At 47.3% G+C, this 20,629-nt stretch overlaps 1 protein-coding gene across 1 annotated transcript in view; it reads left to right on the top strand.

Annotated features, from left to right (window-relative positions):
* The window catches only part of grk3 (G protein-coupled receptor kinase 3), a 110,202-nt gene that overhangs the window by 20,991 nt on the left and 68,582 nt on the right, over positions 1-20,629 (top strand). Inside the window, exon 2 of the mRNA XM_063209825.1 lies at positions 486-562. Within this exon, the coding sequence (XP_063065895.1) occupies positions 486-562 (77 nt within the window). The remainder of the gene's footprint in view (positions 1-485; positions 563-20,629) is intronic.

The following is a 20,629-nucleotide window of genomic DNA, read 5'->3' as shown; positions in this document are numbered from 1 at the left end:
TAGTGTTGAATAGTAGCATACGGGAAATGATGGTGAGATTCATGTTTGGGTGTAAGAGATGTTTCGGATGCTCTGATGCCGCCCAAGGTGAAGGGGTGCGCGTGAGTGTGAGTGTGAGTATGCGCGTGTGTGTGTGTGTGCGCGTGCGTGTGCGTGTGTGTCCACACATGTGTGTATGAGTGTTTGTCTCACAGTGCCAAGATGGCAAGCAGCGGCAATGTGCTCATCCTTCTCAGCAGTGTAAAACACTTTTGGCAAATCACCCTGAGTGCTCCACTATGCACCTGTGCAGGCGTGCTGTGTGTGTGTGTGTGTGTGTGTGTGTGTGTGTGTGTGTGTGTGTGTGTGTGTGTGTGTGTGTGTGTGTGTGTGTGTGTGTATGTGTGTGTGTGTGTACTGTGTGTGTGTGTGTGTGTGTGTGTGTGTGTGTACAGTGTGTGCCTATTTTACTGTAGTGTAAGTGATGGCGTTTTTCTTTCCCGCAGTATTCGCAGTGTGATGCAGAAATACCTGGAGGAGCGGGATGACCTGACCTTCGACAAAATATTCAACCAGAAAATCGGTGAGTCTTGAATCTGCTTACAACACTGTTACTAACCTCCCTACTTGGCCAAATGACACCCGCACAGCACCGCGCCACACCGCACCAACCCTGGTGTTCTGACATTCCGCATTCAGACAGACACCTGGCTACTCCACCTTGCGTAAAGCAGCCTTTACTTCTGAAGGAAAAACCACCAGTGCATTAACCCATTGATGCCTAAAGCACCTGCAAAAACACCTGCTGAATGCCTAAGCCCTTGTTGGGAGAGTTGCCCTCAGCCTATAAAAACCTAAATATCTCAGCCGCTGGTGCACATCTTATCTTTTCTTCCATTCCATTAGATGTTTTGGCTTATCATGTATCATCTCATGTCAGTGAGAGAATGACAAAGGTCGTAACAATATGTATTCTGGACAGAATCTACTAGGTCTTGGGACACATGTCAAACACAGTAGAAAATATTATTTCGTTGAGTTGAGAGATGACCAACTTTCTATCCTTTGAAGGGAAATTGGTCTTGTTCCAGAATAAAAAACACGTTTGCAGCATTCAAGCTTAGAAAAATAGATCATTGAAAAAGTATATGAAAGAAAAAAAAAAACACAGGGAACAGCATATCGGTATTAGACATGTTCTTGTCAAGGCAATGTACCAATTCAGAACAGGGCACAAAATGCCCTCTGGACAAACGGTTTGCCTGTCTTAGAACGTTCTGTTTGTTGTCGTACTTAGATTTTCCATTCTGTTGTGATGTTATCTTTATCTTCTAGCAAATGGTGTTTTTCTCCAGCTATAAATGAACACAGGCATTAATAAGTGAAGTGAAGTGAAAGTGAAAGCCCAACTGGGAAACTCCAACTCCAAAGTGACACAGTACTCCACAGCACACAAGTGTTCACTGCACACAACGAAATTGCATTCATGCCTCACCCGTGCAAGGGGGCAGCCCTCAATGGCGCCCCAAGGGAGCAGTGCAGCGGGACGGTACCATGCTCAGGGTACCTCATGTCATGGAGGAGGATGGGGGAGAGCACTGGGTAATTACTCCCCCCACCGACCTGGCGGGTCGGGAGTTGGACCGGCAACCTTTTGCTACAAGTCTGATGCCCATGACTGCCCTATAACAAGATCTGCTGCTGAGTACTTTTCTACTAGTCAACCACAGTCTGCAATGTCACTTCAGCCAGAGATACCATCTTCACTTCCTTTTAATAATAAGATCGAGTGTATGTGACTTGTATGGACTGCGCACTGGCCAGGTATATGAATGAGTCATTTTGAGCACCCCCCCCCCCCCCCCATCCACTGAAGCCGTTTTAACCACACGTGGTTATGATTTAAAACCTGCATCGTGGCGGTAATGAGAACAGGTCCTCACTAACCTCAAGTCAACCAACACCTACTAATAGGGTTGCAATTGAAAGTGTCACAACAGCAGTGTGGAAATCCTGTAGTTCTATGCAATGTCTTTCTTACGTGTGAGTGATGTGTAAATTGATTGGTTCTCAGTATCTCGCCATAAGCCGAAGTCTCTTGTGCAGTGCAGCACAGTTCTTTGAGGAGGTGTGTACGTATAACATGTAAATGACTAGCTGCTCAGATGTTTAACCATACACACGGCATGTACACATTGGCTGCACACAAATAAGTTCCATGAACATAAGTGTCTTTATTTTAGTCTTGCACAGAGAACCTGTTGGAAGAGCATAGGAGTTAGAACGCTGATTTACAGTCAGTTCTGTAAAAAACCCAGCATCACATCTTATGGCCCGTTTAACTGAGTCGACTCTGAGTGCGGTGTGTGTGTGTGGAGGGGGATGTTGTGTCGCGGGGAGGAGAGACGTGACATAGGAGTGGGAGTGTGGCGTAGTGTAGCGCAGCGTTGAAGCAGTGAAGCGCTAAGCCAGCGTCGACTGCACAGCACGGCAGAGAGAGGGAGCTGCCATGGGAACGCGCTGCGCTGATGCCCTGCGGGCGCTGCTTCAACTGTACTTACAACTAGCCTAGCCCTCCCTCCCTCCAACTAGGCTCGGCCTCCCCCCCTCCCTCCCTTCCTCCCGGTCCCACCTGAGAATATAGAGTCACACTCAGGCCCGGATTAAGATGGCTTGGGGCCCCCAGGCTGCAGATTTCTGTGGGGCCCCTGGAAGGCAAATTCTTTGTTTCAACTGTACAACTAGCCTAGCCCTCCCTCCCTCCCTCCAACTAGCCTAGCCCTCCCTGCTGCCCGGTCCTACCTGAGAATATAGAGTACGCCAACAGGGCCGGGTTATCGCACAGGCTATATATGGCTGCAGCCTAGGGGCCCCCACCTGCTAGGGGGGCCCTCATTGACCAAAAGTGAAAAATTGCAGAATTATCATACAACTAGGCTCGCCTCCCTCACTCCCTCCCTCCCTCACCTGAGAATACAGAGAACGTCAGCCAGCCCCGCTGTTGCTGTCACTGCCACCACCGCTGTCACACTCAGGCCTGGATTGAAATGGCATGGGGCCCCTAGGCTACAGGTTTCTGTGGGGGGCCGCCGGAAGGCAAATTCCGTGCTAGGAATCAAGGATAGCGTGTCTACCAACTGTGCTCAAGACGACAGATGAGTTTTTCTATACTGCATCTATTTTCACTTTTGGCCAATCAGGGGCCCCTAGGCTGCAGTCATATCTAGCCTGTGCGTTAATCTGGTCCACTAGCAGGTAGGCTGCAGTCATATCCAGCCTGTGGAGTCCCCTGGCAGGTGAGGCCCCCTAGGTTGCAGTCATATCTGGCCTGTGTGTTAATCCGGCCCTGCTCACAATCATCTCAACTGCTCACCTCACCTCAACATACACGTCTCATTCCCTTTCTACATCCCTGGCTGCTCTCTCTCTCTCTCTCTCTCTCTCCTCCCTCGTTTCCTTTTGGCACCTTTCCCCCTCATCTTTCTGTGCTCTCCACCACAACCTCCTCCCTCTAAAGGTGCCGGTATGCTTGCTGCGAGCTGTAAATTACGCGCGTCACCGCGAGCAACCGGCATCACATGCTTGCTTCAAAAGCAGTTGACAAAGACGCAAAATACTGGCGGACAAACTCAATGAGACGCTCTTAAAAGTTGCTGCCATTGTCGTTTTCATATCAAGCACACGCGTGGAACTGCGCAGTCTATCTTACGATCGCCCCCAGCGAGTTTGAAGATAGCCTATTGCACCTGACGCACGCATTTGGCTGCCGTGTCCAACGCGCGCGAAATTGACATGAAATACGCATGTTAACGCGTTCATGAACGAATCGTGCACGCGCTCGCGTATCTTGCAGCAAGCATACCGGCACCTTTATAGTGTATCTTCTTCTTCTTCTTCTTCTTCTTCTTCTTCTTCTTCTTCTTCTTCTTCTTCTTCTTCTTCTTCTTCTTCTTCTTCTTCTTCTTCTTCTTCTTCTTCTTCTTCTTCTTCTTCTTCTTCTTCTTCTTCTTCTTCTTCTTCTTCTTCTTCTTCTTCTTCTTCTTCTTCTTCACTCTCTTTGTTTTCCTTTCTCTCTCCATCTTTTCTCTTTATTCACCTCTTCCACTCTCATTCTTTCCTTCTCTCTCGCCATCTCTTCCTCTCTTCCCTCATCTCTTTCTCTATTTCTGGATCTCTCCATCTTCCCTCATTTCATCTTTGTCCATCATTCTCTCCCTCTCCCCTTTCACGCATGCCATTTTTAGAAACCACCTGAACATTGTTGGATAAGTAGCGAATTTAGCGCATTAAAAAGGCCTAACTCAGCAGAGTAATGTAATTTATTTCTCACGCTCTTCTTTTTTTCTCTAAGTCCTCTTGCTCCCATTTGCCTCTTGGTGCAGAATTGAATCATCTTCTTAATGCTGCGTATTATGCAGTGGAAATTTGTAGGGCAAAGACACAAGGCCACCTCGGCACTGACTCCTGGGCCACGCTAAGCCATTTCAATTTCACATGACTTAACTCTCCTCCTGGTGTGAAGTAATGTACAGAGCCATTCAACAAATTCTATTCTAATTCTACTGTAGTCCTATAAATCACTTCTTGAAACGCGGTACAGTAACTCGACAATGTTTCTGCTAGCGGCAACTTACTTAGTTGCAATGCAACTGTCCATTGGCAACCTACTAAGATGCTAACTGGTTAACAGTGATGCTTGTGAAAAACAGGGCTCAGCCAATACAAATGCCCCATGGGTACCGAGTTAATCCGAGTTCACTTCACAACACTACACCCATTTCTCTCTTCCACTTGTTTTCCAGTCACTTCTTTGTGCCAGATCAAGCAGCAAGAAAATGCAAAGCAAAAATACACTGTACTGGCCCTACTGTAGCGCTTGCCTGCTACGCAGCTGACCAGGGTTTGAGTCCTTTGTCGACCCTCCCTCATCTCTCTCTCCCCACTCACTTCCTATCCAACACATGATTAAAGGCCAAATAAAGGCCAAAAATGCTCCAAAATAAAAAATGAATGAAGGATTGCGTAGTCATCATGAGTCATCTTTTGGAAGCCTCCGCCGCTGTTGGCCCGGCCCGGGCCCGCCACCGGCTGAGTTGAGTTGTCAGCATGTGGATTGATGGAGCATGTTTAAAAAGCCCAGCAGAGCCTAATCCCACCCCCACCACACGCATTAATCTGCAGCCAGCAGGAACATCAGCAGCACAGTCACACTGAGAGGGAATCCCTCCTCACCCCGAGGGAAACACACACACACACACACACGCACACAAACACACCGTTATTAATGTGTGCGCTGCCTCCAAGGTGACTTTCCATCTGGGGTGTGTGTGTGTGTGACACACATCTCCTGGGAGGAGGTGGCATAGTTTGTGTGTGTGTTTGTGTGTGACTGTGTGTGTGTGTGTGTGTATTCATGGTGATGGTTGATTGGGCATGTGTATCCCGCTGTGTCCTCAGAGGGTGGTGATGTCACGGTGTGTGTGTGTGTGTGTGTGAGAGAGAGAGAGAGCTTCTGTGGGCAACACATGGTATCTGTGTGTCTATAGCCTCTGTAGCCTGCATTTGGCAAGAGCATCATCTTGCACATGTTAACATTTGCCCTGTAAACACACTGCATGTAAAACAGTGTAAACTAAAGGAGGACAAGTGACAACATATGAAACAATTTCAGGTGAAGTGCTGTAATTGTTGTGTTGCTGTAAGTGAAGTGTCAGTGTGGCTGCGTCATTTTGAAATATTACTAGGTCTACATACATGCCAGCATCCCAGCATCCCAGGAAGAGGGTTTAGCTGTAAGCTTACCTAGTGAGTTTCACAGATGCACCTGGCTATTTAGCCTGATTATTATCGACAACCCTCCCTTGGTTTGCTAATGGTTGTTTGCTTCCGGACAAAGTGGGAGGAGTTCCTGATTTTTTGGTAGCTCGGAAAGTGCTTGCATTGCTCTTGACCCGACAAGTAGCAACGCTGAAGGTGTTGCGTCACTAGGAGGGCACGGCCTGGCTAGCTGACTATGTCCTCAGCTATTGTAAGCCGCATGGGACAGTCCTGCAAACTTTGCTCTTCAAGAATGGCAGCTGTAAGCTTGTTTAGCAGCTGTGTGTCATTGATTGAGTTAGTGTAATGCAGTTTGTTACTGAGCTGCCTAATTGCAAAAGCCTTTTTTAAGATCTTTTGCATAACGTTATGCCACACATTATTTTAGGTTTCGTTTTTGATTTCTTCAAAGCATGTCTTGGTTCAGTCTTCTGAAGCGAGCTTCAAACTGTCTGCTGTCTACCTCAGCACAATATTTCTTTCAGTGTTGTTCTATGATCATGTGGGCTTTGTAGTGTTTGGACGCAGATCAACAGCAGACATCAAAACCATTGGAGTGATTTAGAGCAGTTTTAGATTTGCTGCATGTGTGTGTGTTTCTGTGTGTGCGTGTGTCCGTGTGTGTCCGTGTGCAGGGCCGCTGACGGCTTTTGCTGGGCCCGGAACAAAGTCTTCTGAATGGGCCCCCTACCCAATACATACAATGTAATGGGGACCAAATTTGGGCCCCCCTATCTCCCTGGGCCCGGGACAACATACCCCTTTATCCCCCGCTGTCGGCGGCCCTGTCTGTGTGTGTTACTCTGTGTGTCCGTGTCCGTGTGTGTGTGTGTGAGAGTGAACTGTGTTAAACTTGCGTTGTGCAACTCCTTGCGTCTGCAGGCTACGAGGTTGTGCAATGGTGCACTTCTAACACCTCCTGAGTGTGTGTGTGTGTGTGTGTGTGTGTGTGTGTGTGTGTGTGTGTGTGTGTGTGTGTGTGCGTGTGTGTGTGTGCGTGCGTGCGTGTGTGTCCGCTTTCTGCTGCAGCCCAGTCCTGTTCTACAGCATCAGGAAGCGCATGCGGTCTGCTTTTGTCCAGGCTGGATTTGAATGACAAATGTGCTGCTGGCCGCGTGGAGTGTTGCCTCAGACCATTACACTGCCTTTTGCATGTTACCAGAGGGACGATACACACACACACACACACTCACACACACACACACACACACACACACACACACACACACACACACACACACACACACACACACTCACACACACACACACACACACACACACTCAGCAGCAGCATCGTTAGCATTTCAGATATGCACACACACACACATGCACACATTAAGCACATTACCTGCAGCTGTTGCTCCAGATCTGTTTAAATTCTGTGTTTAAGCTTTGTCTTTGCCCCTCATTTCAGATATTTTAAGACACACACACACACACACACACACACTGCGTCACACTACGCACACTGTACACACACTGCACACACACACACACACATGGCTGTGCACAGATCGACGCCCACGCGCACTGACAGCACATACACTTTCACTCATACAAACACGCCGCACTATCAAGCACACAAATGCACCTCGTCAGTGGTGTTGCTGCTGGAGCACTCTCCCTCTCCCGTCCTCAGTCTTTGTGATCGGGTTTCATAGCGAGAGTGAGCGACAGCTCTTCAAAACAAATACATCAAGCACTTTGTCATATTGTAGCCACAACTCTTAGATGGCTCCCCAAGGCGCTATATATCCCTTAATCCTCTCACACACACTCTCTCTCTCTCTCTCTCTCTCTCTCTCTCTCTCTCTCTCTCTCTCTCTCTCTCTCTCTCTCTCTCTCCGTTGTTCTATCTCTCTGTCTGTCTGTCTCTCTCTCTCTCTCTCTCTCTCTCTCTCTCTCTCTCTCTCTCTCTCTCTCTTTCTTCTGCAGCCAAACCCCATACCTGCATCTCCAGACAGATTCTGCCACTCTAATATACGCTGTCTTTGTTCATTAATTATGTTTAGAAGAAAAAAAGGCACTTTTCCCAGTCTTTGATTCTTGGTTGTACTGTAAGCGAAACTGTGTACCCAAAACATTTTTGAATGTTGGCATTGGCTTGTTATGTTTGCGTTTGATATGTACAGTCCCACACACAAACCCACACACCTTTCTTTTTTTTCCTGGTTGTTTCTTCTCTGTGCCCATTGTTTTGTCTGAGGTTAGCTATTCCCAGAACAGAGGAAGAGTGGTTTTGTAGTGAAGGGCGTAAGTAGCCCTCTCTGCTACTGCTAGCTGCTACTGCTGCTAGCTCTGATTGAGTGGAGTGGTATCCACTGCAGGCTCTGAATACTTACCATGAAACCTAAGTGTTCATTATGACAGAAAATTGCACTTTTCCTAACTTGCATGGAAAAGGGTATCTCAATTGTCCGTCATTTTGAATTTCCAGAATTAGACATTTTTAGTTGCAAAACATACTGCACTTTGGTCATGCTAGTAGTTAATATTAGTTTATTCCTTATTAAATATTCATGAAGGGCTCTGCAATATATCAAATTTCTTTGGCACAAGTTTTTGTCTTTAAATGAAATATCTGTCTAAAAAATATTGACTGAAATAATTGTGATTTTTCTCATAATTGAGCAGCCCTATTTGGTGGAATGAAGTGAATGAAATAAAAAGCTAGTGTTGGAGTTGAGGGATGCAGTGTTTTGGTGACCTTGACCTTAACGCTCTGAGCAGCTTCAGCTTATCTCACCAAAAGGTGAAGCTGACCAGAACTCCTTTGCAGAAATACTTGTGTGGTTAAGAAGGGGCGTGCGCGCACGTTTGTGCGTGCGTTTGTGTGCGTGTGCTTTTTTGTGTGTATGTGTGCGCGCATGTGTTTTTTGGGTGGGGCGTGAGGGGGGCTAAAACTTCAGCACACTGACCATTTTAGTTTGGTCTAAGTCCTTAGACCTTTTTTTTCCCCTGAAATGAAAACTTTTACAATTTTTGTGCCAACATGATGAAAGTCCAGAGTGTGAATGTCCACTGGCAGTCACTTCCAGTAATGCAATGTGAGTTCGCTTCACATACGTGTGTGTTTGTTACTTCCAGTAATCTAGTGTGTGCGCGTGTGTGTGTGTTTAGTGTGTGCGTTTAGTGTGTGCGTTTAGTGTGTGTGTCTAGTGTGTGAAAGCCAGTGTCATCATCCATGATGCATAAATGTAGTGTTGCAATCCATCTGTTTGTTTTCTTGGTAATCATCTTTCTCTTTGTCTGCTCTCTAGTGTCTGTGCTGGCCTGCTCTGCTCGCTCTTGTGGATTTGCAGCACTGCACTTGTACTGCATGCAAGCTGTCTCACTGTTCCTCTCCTCTCCTCTCCTCTCCTCTCCTCTTCTCTTCTCTTCTCTTCTCTTCTCACTGTTCAGCTCCTCTCCTCTCCTCTCCTCTCACTGTTCAGCTCCTCTCCTCTCCTCTCACTGTTCAGCCCCTCTCCTCCCCTCATCTTTCCTTTCCTTTCCTCTCCTCTCCTCTTATCTCATCTCATCTCCTCTCCTCTCTTGTACTTGTCCTTTCCTCTCCTCTCCTCTTATCTCATCTCATCTCCTCTCCTCTCTTGTACTTGTCCTTTACCAGACACTTCTCTTCTCTTCTCTTCTCTTCTCTTCTCTTCTCTTCTCTTCTCTTCTCTTCTCTTCTCTTCTCTTCTCTTCTCTTCTCTTCTCTTCTCTTCTCTTCTCTTCTCTTTTCTTCTCTCTCATCCTCCATTGCTTTTTTGCCCTTCGCCATTCCAGATAGTTTTGTCGCTCCTCTCCTCTCCTCTCCTCTCCTCTTGTTCCTTTTGGCACTTTTCCCGTCATCTTTCTGCACTCTCCTTTGCTCTCTGTTGAGATATTGCTTTGTCAAGCATCTCTCTCTCTCTCTCTCGCCCTCGCTCGCTCGCTCTGTCTCTGCCTCTTGAGACAGTCAAATGTGACGTCAGCTTGTGAAGTGGCTGGCTGGGAGTGGCCAAGTTTTGAGAAAAGGGCCTTGAGAAGCATATGAGCCCATTGTATTAAACACACACACACACACACACACACACACACACACACACACACACACACACACACACACACACACACACACACACACACACACACACACACACACACACACACACACACACACACACACACTACGGCTTCATCAGTGATGTGGTCTCGCCAGCAGTCCTGTGGCCTGACATAAACAACACCTTCCTCTGTTTGTCAAGCCTGCCATTTTCCCCCTCTCGCACTCCCTCACCACAAAACGTAAGCCATCACTGCCCGTGTGTTGTTTTATCCATAGTCTCGCTGTCTGCCTGTCTGTCTGCCTGTGTGTCTGTCAGCATCTGTTTCTCTCTTTCGATTACTCAACATCTCTCTCTCGGTCTCTCTCTCGCTCTCTCTCTCTCTCTCTCTCTCTCCCTCCACTTGTCTCCCCATCCCTACCACTTGTCTCCCCATCCCTACCACTTGTCTCTCCATCCCTACCTATTTTCTCTGTAGCCCTGTGTCACCCCACCACCATGTTTGCAGCCGCAACAGTGACGATGAGGCAGAGCTGCCCGTCTTACCACAGTGATCTCTCAGGCACGCATGCATGCACACACACACACACACACACACATACACACACACGCACACTGTCACACACACACAGTGTCACAAACACGCGCGCACATACACGTACACGCATACACACGCGCACACACACACACACACACACACACACACACACACACACACACACACACACACACACACACACACACACACGCACACTGTCACACATACACAGTGTTACAGACACATAGTGTCACAAACACGCGTGCACACACACACACACACACACACACACACACACACACACACACACACACACACACACACATTGTCACACACACACACACACACACACACACACATTGTCACACACACACACACACACACACACACACACACACACACACACACACACATTGTCACACACACACACACACAGTGTCACACTGAGTGCTGGTGACACAGGAGCAGAGTGCTGGTGACTGGGACACTGAGTGTGACTCCTCTGACGAGTTAATTATGGCGGCGCCGTTAATTACTAACGAGCGGCCAGGGACGCCCCAACCCAAGGTCTGCAGCTGGGCACTCCTCTCTCCCTCTCTCTCTCTCTCTCTCTCTCCATCTCTCTCGCTCTCTCGCTCTCTGTCTCCCTCTGTCTGTCTCCCTCTCTCTGTATCTCTCTCTCTCTCTCTCTCTCTCTCTCTCTCTCTCTCTCTCTCTCTCTCTCTCTCTCTCTCTCTGCCCTTCTGTATCCCCCTGTTAATTTTCCTGTATTCTCTTTTCATTCAGTTTCTCCTCTTACATCTCTCACTTTCTCTCTTTTCTCTCTATTTTTTCTCTCTCTCCCTCCTTTGTTCTCTGGCTACATCATTCTCCTTTCCTGTCTCTCTCTCTCACTCTGTTTTTTATTTCTCCTTCCATCTGTTGGAGTTCTGGAATGGATGTTGGAGAGTTGTGTGTTGCCTAGCAACTGCTGTTACCAAGGGAACGCCTGCAGAAAATCCTGTGTTTGCTGGGCGACGGAGGAAAATAAAATAAATTAAATATTGAAGTTGGGGAGGGAGGGAGGGCGAGAGAGGGTGAGCGATAGAGAGATAAGGTGATGACGAATAAAGAGAATGGTGAGAATGGCTGGTGACATGTAGCCTCAGGTGGCCGCACGAGGCTACAGCTACGGCTGTCTTGGCTTAGCCAGGCGACGCCCTCCGAGTGACGCAACACCTTCGCCCTTGCTTTTAAGTCAGGCCAGGAGCAATACAAATGTCATTTCTGAACCCCCGTAGAAATCGGGAACTCTACCCCTTTTGTCGGGAAGGAATCAGCTTTGAGCAGCTTCAACGGTCCTCGGCAGAGGCGTGTTCAAGGCAGTGACGTGGTTTAAGCAAAGAGGTGCTATAGGGACTTAGGAAATGTTTGGTTCAAACTTCATCACAGCCTTCCCTTGCCTCGACCAGTAGCAAATCGAGGGAGGCGGGTTAACCAGGCCGTTTGGGAAATGTTATTCTTTATCTCCTTGGTCAGACTAAATATTAGAGCTTTGAAAGTCGATGATAATCAGGCAAGTGTTGGCTAGGCCCCACCTTCCCTCCCTCCCTCCTTCTGTGCATCCCTCCTTCCGTCAGCTGGACCTATGAAGCTGATAGACACCATTACTAGGGCTGTAACGATATTGTATCGAAACGAGAAATCGTGATACACAGAGTCACAATACTGTATCGCGATACAAGGAGGCTGTATCGCGATACGCCTTTTCAAAAGTTTTGTTACTCATCAGTCCAGAAAGAAACCACATGATATGAAGTGAAAGTGCGTCCAAGCTTCAAATCATCATCATTATTATATTTAGACTTTTAAGGGTTATTAGTATCCTCTTGTAACCTATTTTACCTAAACTATCAACGTTTTTATTCATAATTTTATTTTATAATGCTAGCAAATATGAATCGTGGGGTGTATCGAACCATAGTGCCTAAATCGTGATATGAACCGAATCGTGAGTTGAGTGTATCATTACAGCCCTAACCATTACCTATGCGCACCAAACTCCTCCTTATGTAGCTGATAGACACCATTACCCCTGCGCACCAAACTCCTCCTTATGTAGCTGATAGACACCATTACCCCTGCGCACCAAACTCCTCCTTATGAAGCTGATAGACACCATTACCTATGCGCAGCAATCTCCTCCATATGTAGCTGATAGACACCATTACCCCTGCGCACCAAACTCTTCCTTCTGAAGCTGATAGACACCATTACCTATACGCACCAAACTCCTCCTTATGTAGCTGATAGACACCATTACCCCTGCGCACCAAACTCCTCCTTATGTAGCTGATAGACACCATTACCCCTGCGCACCAAACTCTTCCTTCTGAAGCTGATAGACACCATTACCTATACACACCAAACTCTGTACACCTTTTGTAACAAAACTGCATGCATATCTGTGTACGGTGTGGCATCTGACTATACCTTTGTAACAAAACTGCATGCATATCTCTGTGTACAGTCTGTTATCTCTGAGTATACTGTTGTAGCAAAACTGAATGCTGAATGCACAAATGCTGAATGCACAACGTTAAGTGTTTCTGTATGGTCTATGGTCTGCAAGGAGGCATGTTTATTGCTTGTTGATGCCAGAAGCATCTATAGGTCAGATGTGTGCTCATGGGTGTGTGCACGAGTGTGCAGGCATGGTGTGTGTGCGTGCTTCACAATATGTGTGTGTGTAGTATGTAGGGAATATTGTTGTGTGTTTCTGTTAGAAGCATGGGTCAGGTGTTCAAGGGAAGTGTGCGTGTGTACGCGTGTGTGTGTTAGTGCGTGCGTGCGTGTGAGAGTGCGTACGCCTCTGTGTAATTGAGGGTTTCTCTCCTCATCCTTGACGTCCTATCTGCTCGGCTCTGCGGGGGGCTCTGCTATTAATTGGCTGTTCTGAGCTGTAGTCTCCACACCACCTTAATATGCCCTCTCCCTCTATTCTCCCTCTCCCTCTATTCTCCCTCTATTCTCCCTCTCCCTCTATTCTCTCTCTCCCTCTCTTCTCTCTCTCCCTCTATTCTCCCTCTCCCTCTATTCTCTCTCTCCCTCTCTTCTCTCTCTCCCTCTGCTTCTCCTTCGATTCTCTCCCTCTGCCTCTCCTGTTCTTCCTCTGCCTCTCTTTCGATTGTCTCTCTTCTCTCTCTCCCTCTACCTCTCCTATTCTCTCTCTTCTCTCTCTCCCCCTGTCTCTCCTCTTATTCTCTCTCTCTCCCTCTGTCTCTCTTTCTATTGATGCATCCATTTCTCCGTCTCTCATCCATTCTTTCTTTCCCCCCCCCTCTCTCTCGCTCTCTCTCTCTCTTTTTCTCTAGTTGCTGGTCCTTTCTCACCTCCCTTCCTTTTATCACACCTTTTTTCGTCTTCTCTCTCTCTCTCTCTCTCTCTCTCTCTCTCTCTCTCTCTCTCTCTCTCTCTCTCTCTCTCTCGCACTCTCATCCCTCTCTCATGTGTCCAGAAATAACAGAGAATCACTGATAGGGAAAGCTCGATCCCAGACTTGACCCTATTTGCGTCTCAGAGTCGTGTGTGTGTGTGTGTGTGTGTGTGTGTGTGTGTGTGTGTGTGTGTGCGTGTGTGTGCGTGTGTGTGTGCGTGTGTGTGTGTGTGTGTGTGTGTGTGTGTGTGTGCGTGTGCGTGTGCGTGTGCGTGTGCGTGTGCGTGTGCGTGTGCGTGTGTGTGTGCGTGTGTGCATTCGTGCGAGATTATGTGTGTGTGAGTGTTTTGAAAAATGAAAAATGGCAGCTCCTGAATGGAATAGTGTTATTCTCTGGAAGCCCACTCGAACACTCGTTTTCTCCTCGGCCTCTCCGCCTCTCTTTCATGCTTCTGTGTTGTCCTTTTGTTTTTCTATCTCTGATTTTCTTTTCTTCTCTTTTTCTGTTATTTCTTCTTTTTTTGTGTGTAAACATCTTGTTTCCTGCCCCCCCTTCTTTCTTTCTTTCTTTCTTTCTTTCTTTCTTTCTTGCTTTCTTTCTTGCTTTCTTTCTTGCTTTCTTTCTTGCTTTCTTTCTGTTTTGAAAATGTTGTCCATGGTTGTTGCAACTGTAGAACACAGCGATGGGAAAAGGCTTGCGGAAATCTTTGGGTTTACTTTTTGAAATGAGATGTTTATCTTTGGAGTCAAGTATCCCCAAACAAAAGACGGACTTTGTGCATTTGTTATTTGATTTTTTTCTTCTTTTTGGTCATAGAGGATAGACTAGTTTCTGCTTCTGGAAGCGTGGGATTGGGGTTTGCCTGGTCAAAGCACTTGATGCTAATGCTAGAACAGCAGCTGTACGGTAACTTACACAAGCTGCTTACAGTTGCTTTCAAGTTGCTTACAGAAAACAGCAAACTTGTCTGCAGGGATGAAAGGTTGTGGAGCTCGTCTCAGGGTTTGGGGATTGTGGTTCCCAAACTTTACCATGACGAGACCCCACATATACCAATAGACTCCAGCCAAGGTTCCCCTGACACGGGCTGTGACTCACTTTTTTATTTCTGTGCGCTCTTTTTCAGAACCATAGTCTCGATCTGTGTGTCAGTGCCCCATGTGGATAAAATACAGAATTCAGAGATGAAATGCATTATTTATTATAATGCCGCTCTCAACTGATGGCACTATCGTGTAGTTTATTTTTGTTTACATTCATTAATACACATTATTATTATTTTTTTGCATACTTTTTCTTCCAACCTGCCGCGGCCCCCCTAGCACCCCTTAACGGCCCCCCCCAGGGGTCCACTGCTCCCACTTTGAAAACCATTGGACTAAAGAATTGTGGTCTGATGGTGGTTGAGGTGGTTTGATATGTACTTGGTAATGTATTTATTTTCACATTTTCATGGCTGGGTTTATAGGGGACACCTGGCTCAATAACGGTGTATGAAGCATCAATCTCTCTTTCTCTCTTTTTATTCCTCGAACCATCTTCGCTCTCACACTCTCTCTCTCTCTCTCTCTCTCTCTCTCTCTCTCTCTCTCTCTCTCTCTCTCTCTCTCTCTCTATCTCTCCATTATCTCTCACTTCTATTCTGGCTCACTCTTGTCTTCTCTCTCTGCAGAGCTTGACTGTTTGCTTGACCGTGTGTTTATATTTACTGGGATCTTTAAGTATCTTTCCCAATAACCTATACAGTGTGTATCTGTGTGTGTGTGTGTGTCTGTGTGTCTGTGTGTGTTTGTGCATTGTTTTTATTGCAAAAGTGTGTATGTGTGTGGCTGAATGTGTGTGTGTGTGTGTGTGTGTGTGTGTGTGTGTGTGTGTGTGTGTGTGGCTGGATATGTGTGTGTGTGTGTGTGTGTGGCTGGATGTGTGTATGTGTGTGTGTGTGTGTGTGTGGCTGGATGTGTGTGTGTGTGGCTGGATGTGTGTGTGTGTGGCTGGATGTGTGTGTGTGTGGCTGGATGTGTGTGTGTGTGTGTGTGTGTGTGTGTGTGTGTGTGTGTGTGTGGCTGGATGTGTGTGTGTGTGTGTGTGGCTGGATGTGTTTGTGTGTGTGTGTGTGTGGCTGGATGTGTGTGTGTGTGTGGCTGGATGTGTGTGTGTGTGTGTGTGTGTGTGGCTGGATGTGTGTGTGTGTGTGGCTGGATGTGTGTGTGTGTGTGTGTGTGTGGCTGGATGTGTTTGTGCATTATTTTTATAGCAGAAGTGTGCGTGTGTGTGTGTGCGTCTGTGCGTCTGGCAGTGCGGTTGCTGGTTTATGATTCTGCAGACACACACGCGCACACACACACACACGCACACACACACACACGCACACACACACACACACACACACACACACACACACACACACACACACACACACTAAGGCTGTAACGATACACCCAACCCACGATTCGGTTTGTATCACGATATATGACCCACGGTTCGATATGCCCCACGATTTTATTATTTTTTTAAGGGAAAAAAAATAAGAAGAAAATAAATTATGGGCTATATTTATATATAGGCCTATGCTTTCTTTTTGCATTTACCTGCCTACATTATTTTTTTAGGTCTACTAAATGATGTTGCAGATATAGGCCTACCACTGCAACCTGTTCCCCAGGTGTTGACATCAAAGCACAACACAGAGAAATAAGGGATAATAGTTCACCCAGGAAAAATAGGCTTATTACAAATAGGCTTAGATCATATCATGCTGAGATGCTGACCATGTGTGAGAGACAGCTGGAGAGAGAAGGGTCAGGGTTCCAGTATAGGTAGCCTATAACAACTGTCTCACATTGTCAAACATTATCCAATTAATATCCAAACATTAACTGAAAACAACACTGGTAATATCTCGTCAGGAAACATGTTGTATTAAGTTACTTACAGAAATGCAACACTTAATTTTGATGTTTAATATTTTTGTAACTGTTCTGATCGTGCAGCAGCGCGCACGCGCTTATACAAACAAATCTCGAAATGAACCTCAGTTATGTTCTCAGTGGGCCTATGCAACACGCACGTTGTCTTTTGTTTGGTTTTGTGATTTGACATTTTGAAATGGAGCATGTTTTCGCTAGGCAGGCTTTCATTGTGGGGAGGATATAATGCTGCCTAATATCCACATCGATCTCAACGTTCGCCCGACTTCAGACACTCTTATGAGCATATAGAGCTCTTTCAAAGCTCTTTCAAATTTGGGCAGGCGGAGCATCTCGCTCTCTCGCATTCTTTCTCTCTCTCCACTCAACGTCTATCTCCACTCAACATACATCGGCGCATGCATGAATCAAAAACATCTTCACACCTTTGATAAAGCCTTCTTGGTCTGTTGTTCATTTCTGTGCTTTACCTTCCGACGTTTGACCAAGTTTTTTGTCTCGCGGTCGCGGAGGTTGCTCAGGCAATGAATAACAACCAATGCACGTGCTGCTGGTTGGACGGAACATTTTACAGGAGAGAGGGGTGAATGGAAGTGTTACTCGCTCATGTGCGCCCCATTTCTAATTGTCTTTGAGCGCATATACAAGCATTAAGCGCATATGCAAGCATTTGCCTGTATCCTGCTGTTTTCTAGACTGAGGGGTAACAACTTTAAAAGGGCGCATCGCGATTCTGCGAGGAAGGTTCGCGATAGGGGTTCGTGGGTCTGCGTACCGCGATCCCTCGGTTCGATGCAATATCGTTACAGCCTTAACACACACACACACACACTGCCACCATCATATGGGTCAGCAGATATGTGTGTGTGTCCGAGACATACACCTTAAGTGTCCGTGTTTGTCTGTCTAGGTGCCTAAATCAGTTTCAGGGCTAAGGGGCTGTGTTCGTGTGCATGTGTGTGTGTGCGTGCATGTGTAATATGTGCAGAGTCGGTTCTATCACTAGGCAGACGAGGCAAATGCCTAGGGCCCCTCCAAAATCTGTCCACTGTAGGGACCCCCAATAGCCAACCCCACAATGGTGAATACCATCAGAAATAATTAACGAGGGCCCCCTTGTCTGCACTTTGCCTAGGGCCCCTAGGAACACCACTGAATGTGTGACATGGTTGTGGTTGCCAACCTATAGATCTGCAGGCCATTCCAACTGCTGGCAGAAGTGCGTGCGTGCGTGCGTGCGTGCGTGAGTGCTTGTGCGTGCGTGTGTGTGCCTTTGATTAGCAGTAGGCCACATGGCCACACCACAAGCCTGGCGTCAATAGAGGAGGGGCTGCCTGCCTGCCTGCATCGCCATTTAAGACAATTGGCATCAGCAGCCAAGGACACTGGCTACTACACGCTCAGCTCTTCCCCTTCTTAATGGACACTGCGTGTGTGTGTGTGTGTGTGTGTGTGTGTGTGTGTGTGTGTGTGTGTGTGTGTGTGTGTGTGTGTGTGTGTGTGTGTGTGTGTGTGTGTGTGTGTGTGTGTGTGTGTGTGTGTGTGTGTGTGTGTGTGTGTGTGTGTGTGTGTGGAGACGGGCAGTAATGGCCAGGGCGTCTTCTCCTTAACAGAAGAGTTAATCTGCTCAGGGAATGCACACACACCACAGCACAGCACAACACACACGACACGACACGACACGACACGACACGACAGACAGACAGACAAACAAAACAATGGTAAAGAAGCACACGTGTCCCCAATGATTCAGCCCCATTAGGGTGTGTGTGTGGGTGTGTCTTCTTTTCCACACCTCCCTCTCTGTTTTCCCCTATTTTCTGTTTTCTTTTTAAATCTTTATTGACTCTGTGCTTTCCATTGTGTTCCCCTGATATGTCATCCCTGCTTCCCTCTCCGACTACTCGGACTCCTTTAGATCTGCAGTGTCAATTAATCGTCTTCCGAGTCCACCGGAATCGCAGTTTGAGCTAATACAATTTTCCGCTAGCTGTCGAGAGCGCCGTTCAAGCAACGCTGAGTAGCTGAGCATAATGTTTTTCCGGAATCGATTCAGGGCGACCATCAACCTCTTTAACAAGTTGAAAACGCCCCTGTGAATAAGCCTTTACGGGCCTCCATGGACTGGCACCGCACTTTATGGTGCACTCCCACAGTCACTACACTACACAAGCTATAGAGCAGGGGTGCTCAACTGGCGGACCCAGGTCCGGATGCGGACCCAAACGCAATGTCATCCGGACCAAGACAAAATCCATCTGTATTTAATATGTATAAATTATACATGAGATTTCGCTGCCATGCGATCTATAGGTGTATTTCTGCGAAGCCAGTCTTATGACAAATAAAATTATCATCACTATGACAACTCAGTGAGTGAGCAAGAGGCCAGTGCGGGCAGCGAGTGAGGCTATTTTCTGCATCGGTCCGTAGCGACTTTTTTGGACCCTGGAAACATACGAAATTTGGCGAGTGGACCTTTTCAGTTTCTAGTTGAGCACCCCTGCTATAGAGGCTATAGTGAGGACCCGGGACCCGGGCCAGGATCGAACCCGGGTCAGCCACGTAGCAGGCGAGTGCCCTGCGGTTACCTTCATGATGGGGCCAGACTTCTCGCATTCACCCTGATCAGAAGTAGGGCAATTTGCAGGCCAAATTTGGGGTATTCAAAGAAAACGCTTTCAGTATCTCTCAGAGCAGTCACAAGATTTTTTTTGCAAGCATGTGTTTCCTTGCTCTCTCTCTCTCTCCGTTGCTTGCTGTCTCATCTCTGTATTCTCTCTCTCAGACATGTATGCGGGTGCACGCACACACACGCAAGCGCACACAAAATTGCACTGTCATGAAAGCGTACCACACACACACACACACACACACACACACACACACACACACACACACACACACACACACACACACACACACAGTCAGGGGGGGACACTCAAGAGCAGCCCCCAGCCTCCTCTCCCTTTTGTTTCTTTTTACCATCATTACTTTTCTGCTCCGGCTCTCTTCACTTCCATGGGCCGTAGAGAAGCACAGCTTGAGGACAAGGGAAGTATGTGTGTGTGTGCGCGTGCGCGTGTGTGTGCGCGTGCGCGTGCGTGCACCTTGTGTGTGCGTGCGCGCCGCGTGTGTGCGCGCGTGCTTCCGCATGTCAGCGCGCGTGCTTGCGCATGTCAGTTGGAGTGTGTATGAGTGACTAGCAGTGAAAGAGAAGTGATGACAAGTGAAACCCAAAATTATAAGGGTCCTGTGTGTGTGCGTGCGCGTGTGCGTGCGCGTGTGCGTGTACATCCTCATGTATGTTTTTGCTGAAACTCATCTTAGAGTGTTGAGCAACGTTATCTTATAAACAAAACATTGGCATGACAAAGGCCAACTGCCAGTCTGACCCCTAACACCAGTTAGCATTTCAAGACATTCAGAGTAGCCTAGATGGAAAACATCATGTCTGCCTACGCACGCACGCACGCACGCACGCACGCACGCACACATGCACACATGCACACATGCACGCACCTTAGTATGTTTTGTCTAACAGCGGCCTTTGTCTTGTGTGGTCATCATTTTGTCCCTGTTAAATGCCATTGTTCAGACCCGCTCCCACTTATGTGTGTTATGGGTTTCATGAATGCAGACAGTGAGGATGGTTTACATACGGTTTCCTCCACTGCTCTTGTGTGTGTGTGTGTCTGTGTGTGTCTGTGTGTGTCTGTGTGTGTCTCTGTGTGTGTCTCTGTGTGTGTCTCTGTGTGTGTGTGTGTGTGTGTGTGTGTGTGTGTGTGTGTGTGTGTGTGTGTGTGTGTGTGTGTGTGTGTGTGTGTGTGTCTCTGTGTGTGTGTGTGTGTGTGTCTCTGTGTGTGTGTGTGTGTGTGTCTCTGTGTGTGTCTCTGTGTGTGTCTCTGTGTGTGTCTGTGTGTC

Source organism: Engraulis encrasicolus, chromosome 11 (assembly GCF_034702125.1).
Source record: "Engraulis encrasicolus isolate BLACKSEA-1 chromosome 11, IST_EnEncr_1.0, whole genome shotgun sequence".
NCBI lineage: Eukaryota > Metazoa > Chordata > Actinopteri > Clupeiformes > Engraulidae > Engraulis > Engraulis encrasicolus.
The sequence above is the reverse complement of the archived record's forward strand: the minus strand, read 5'-3'. Positions and strand labels throughout refer to the sequence as shown.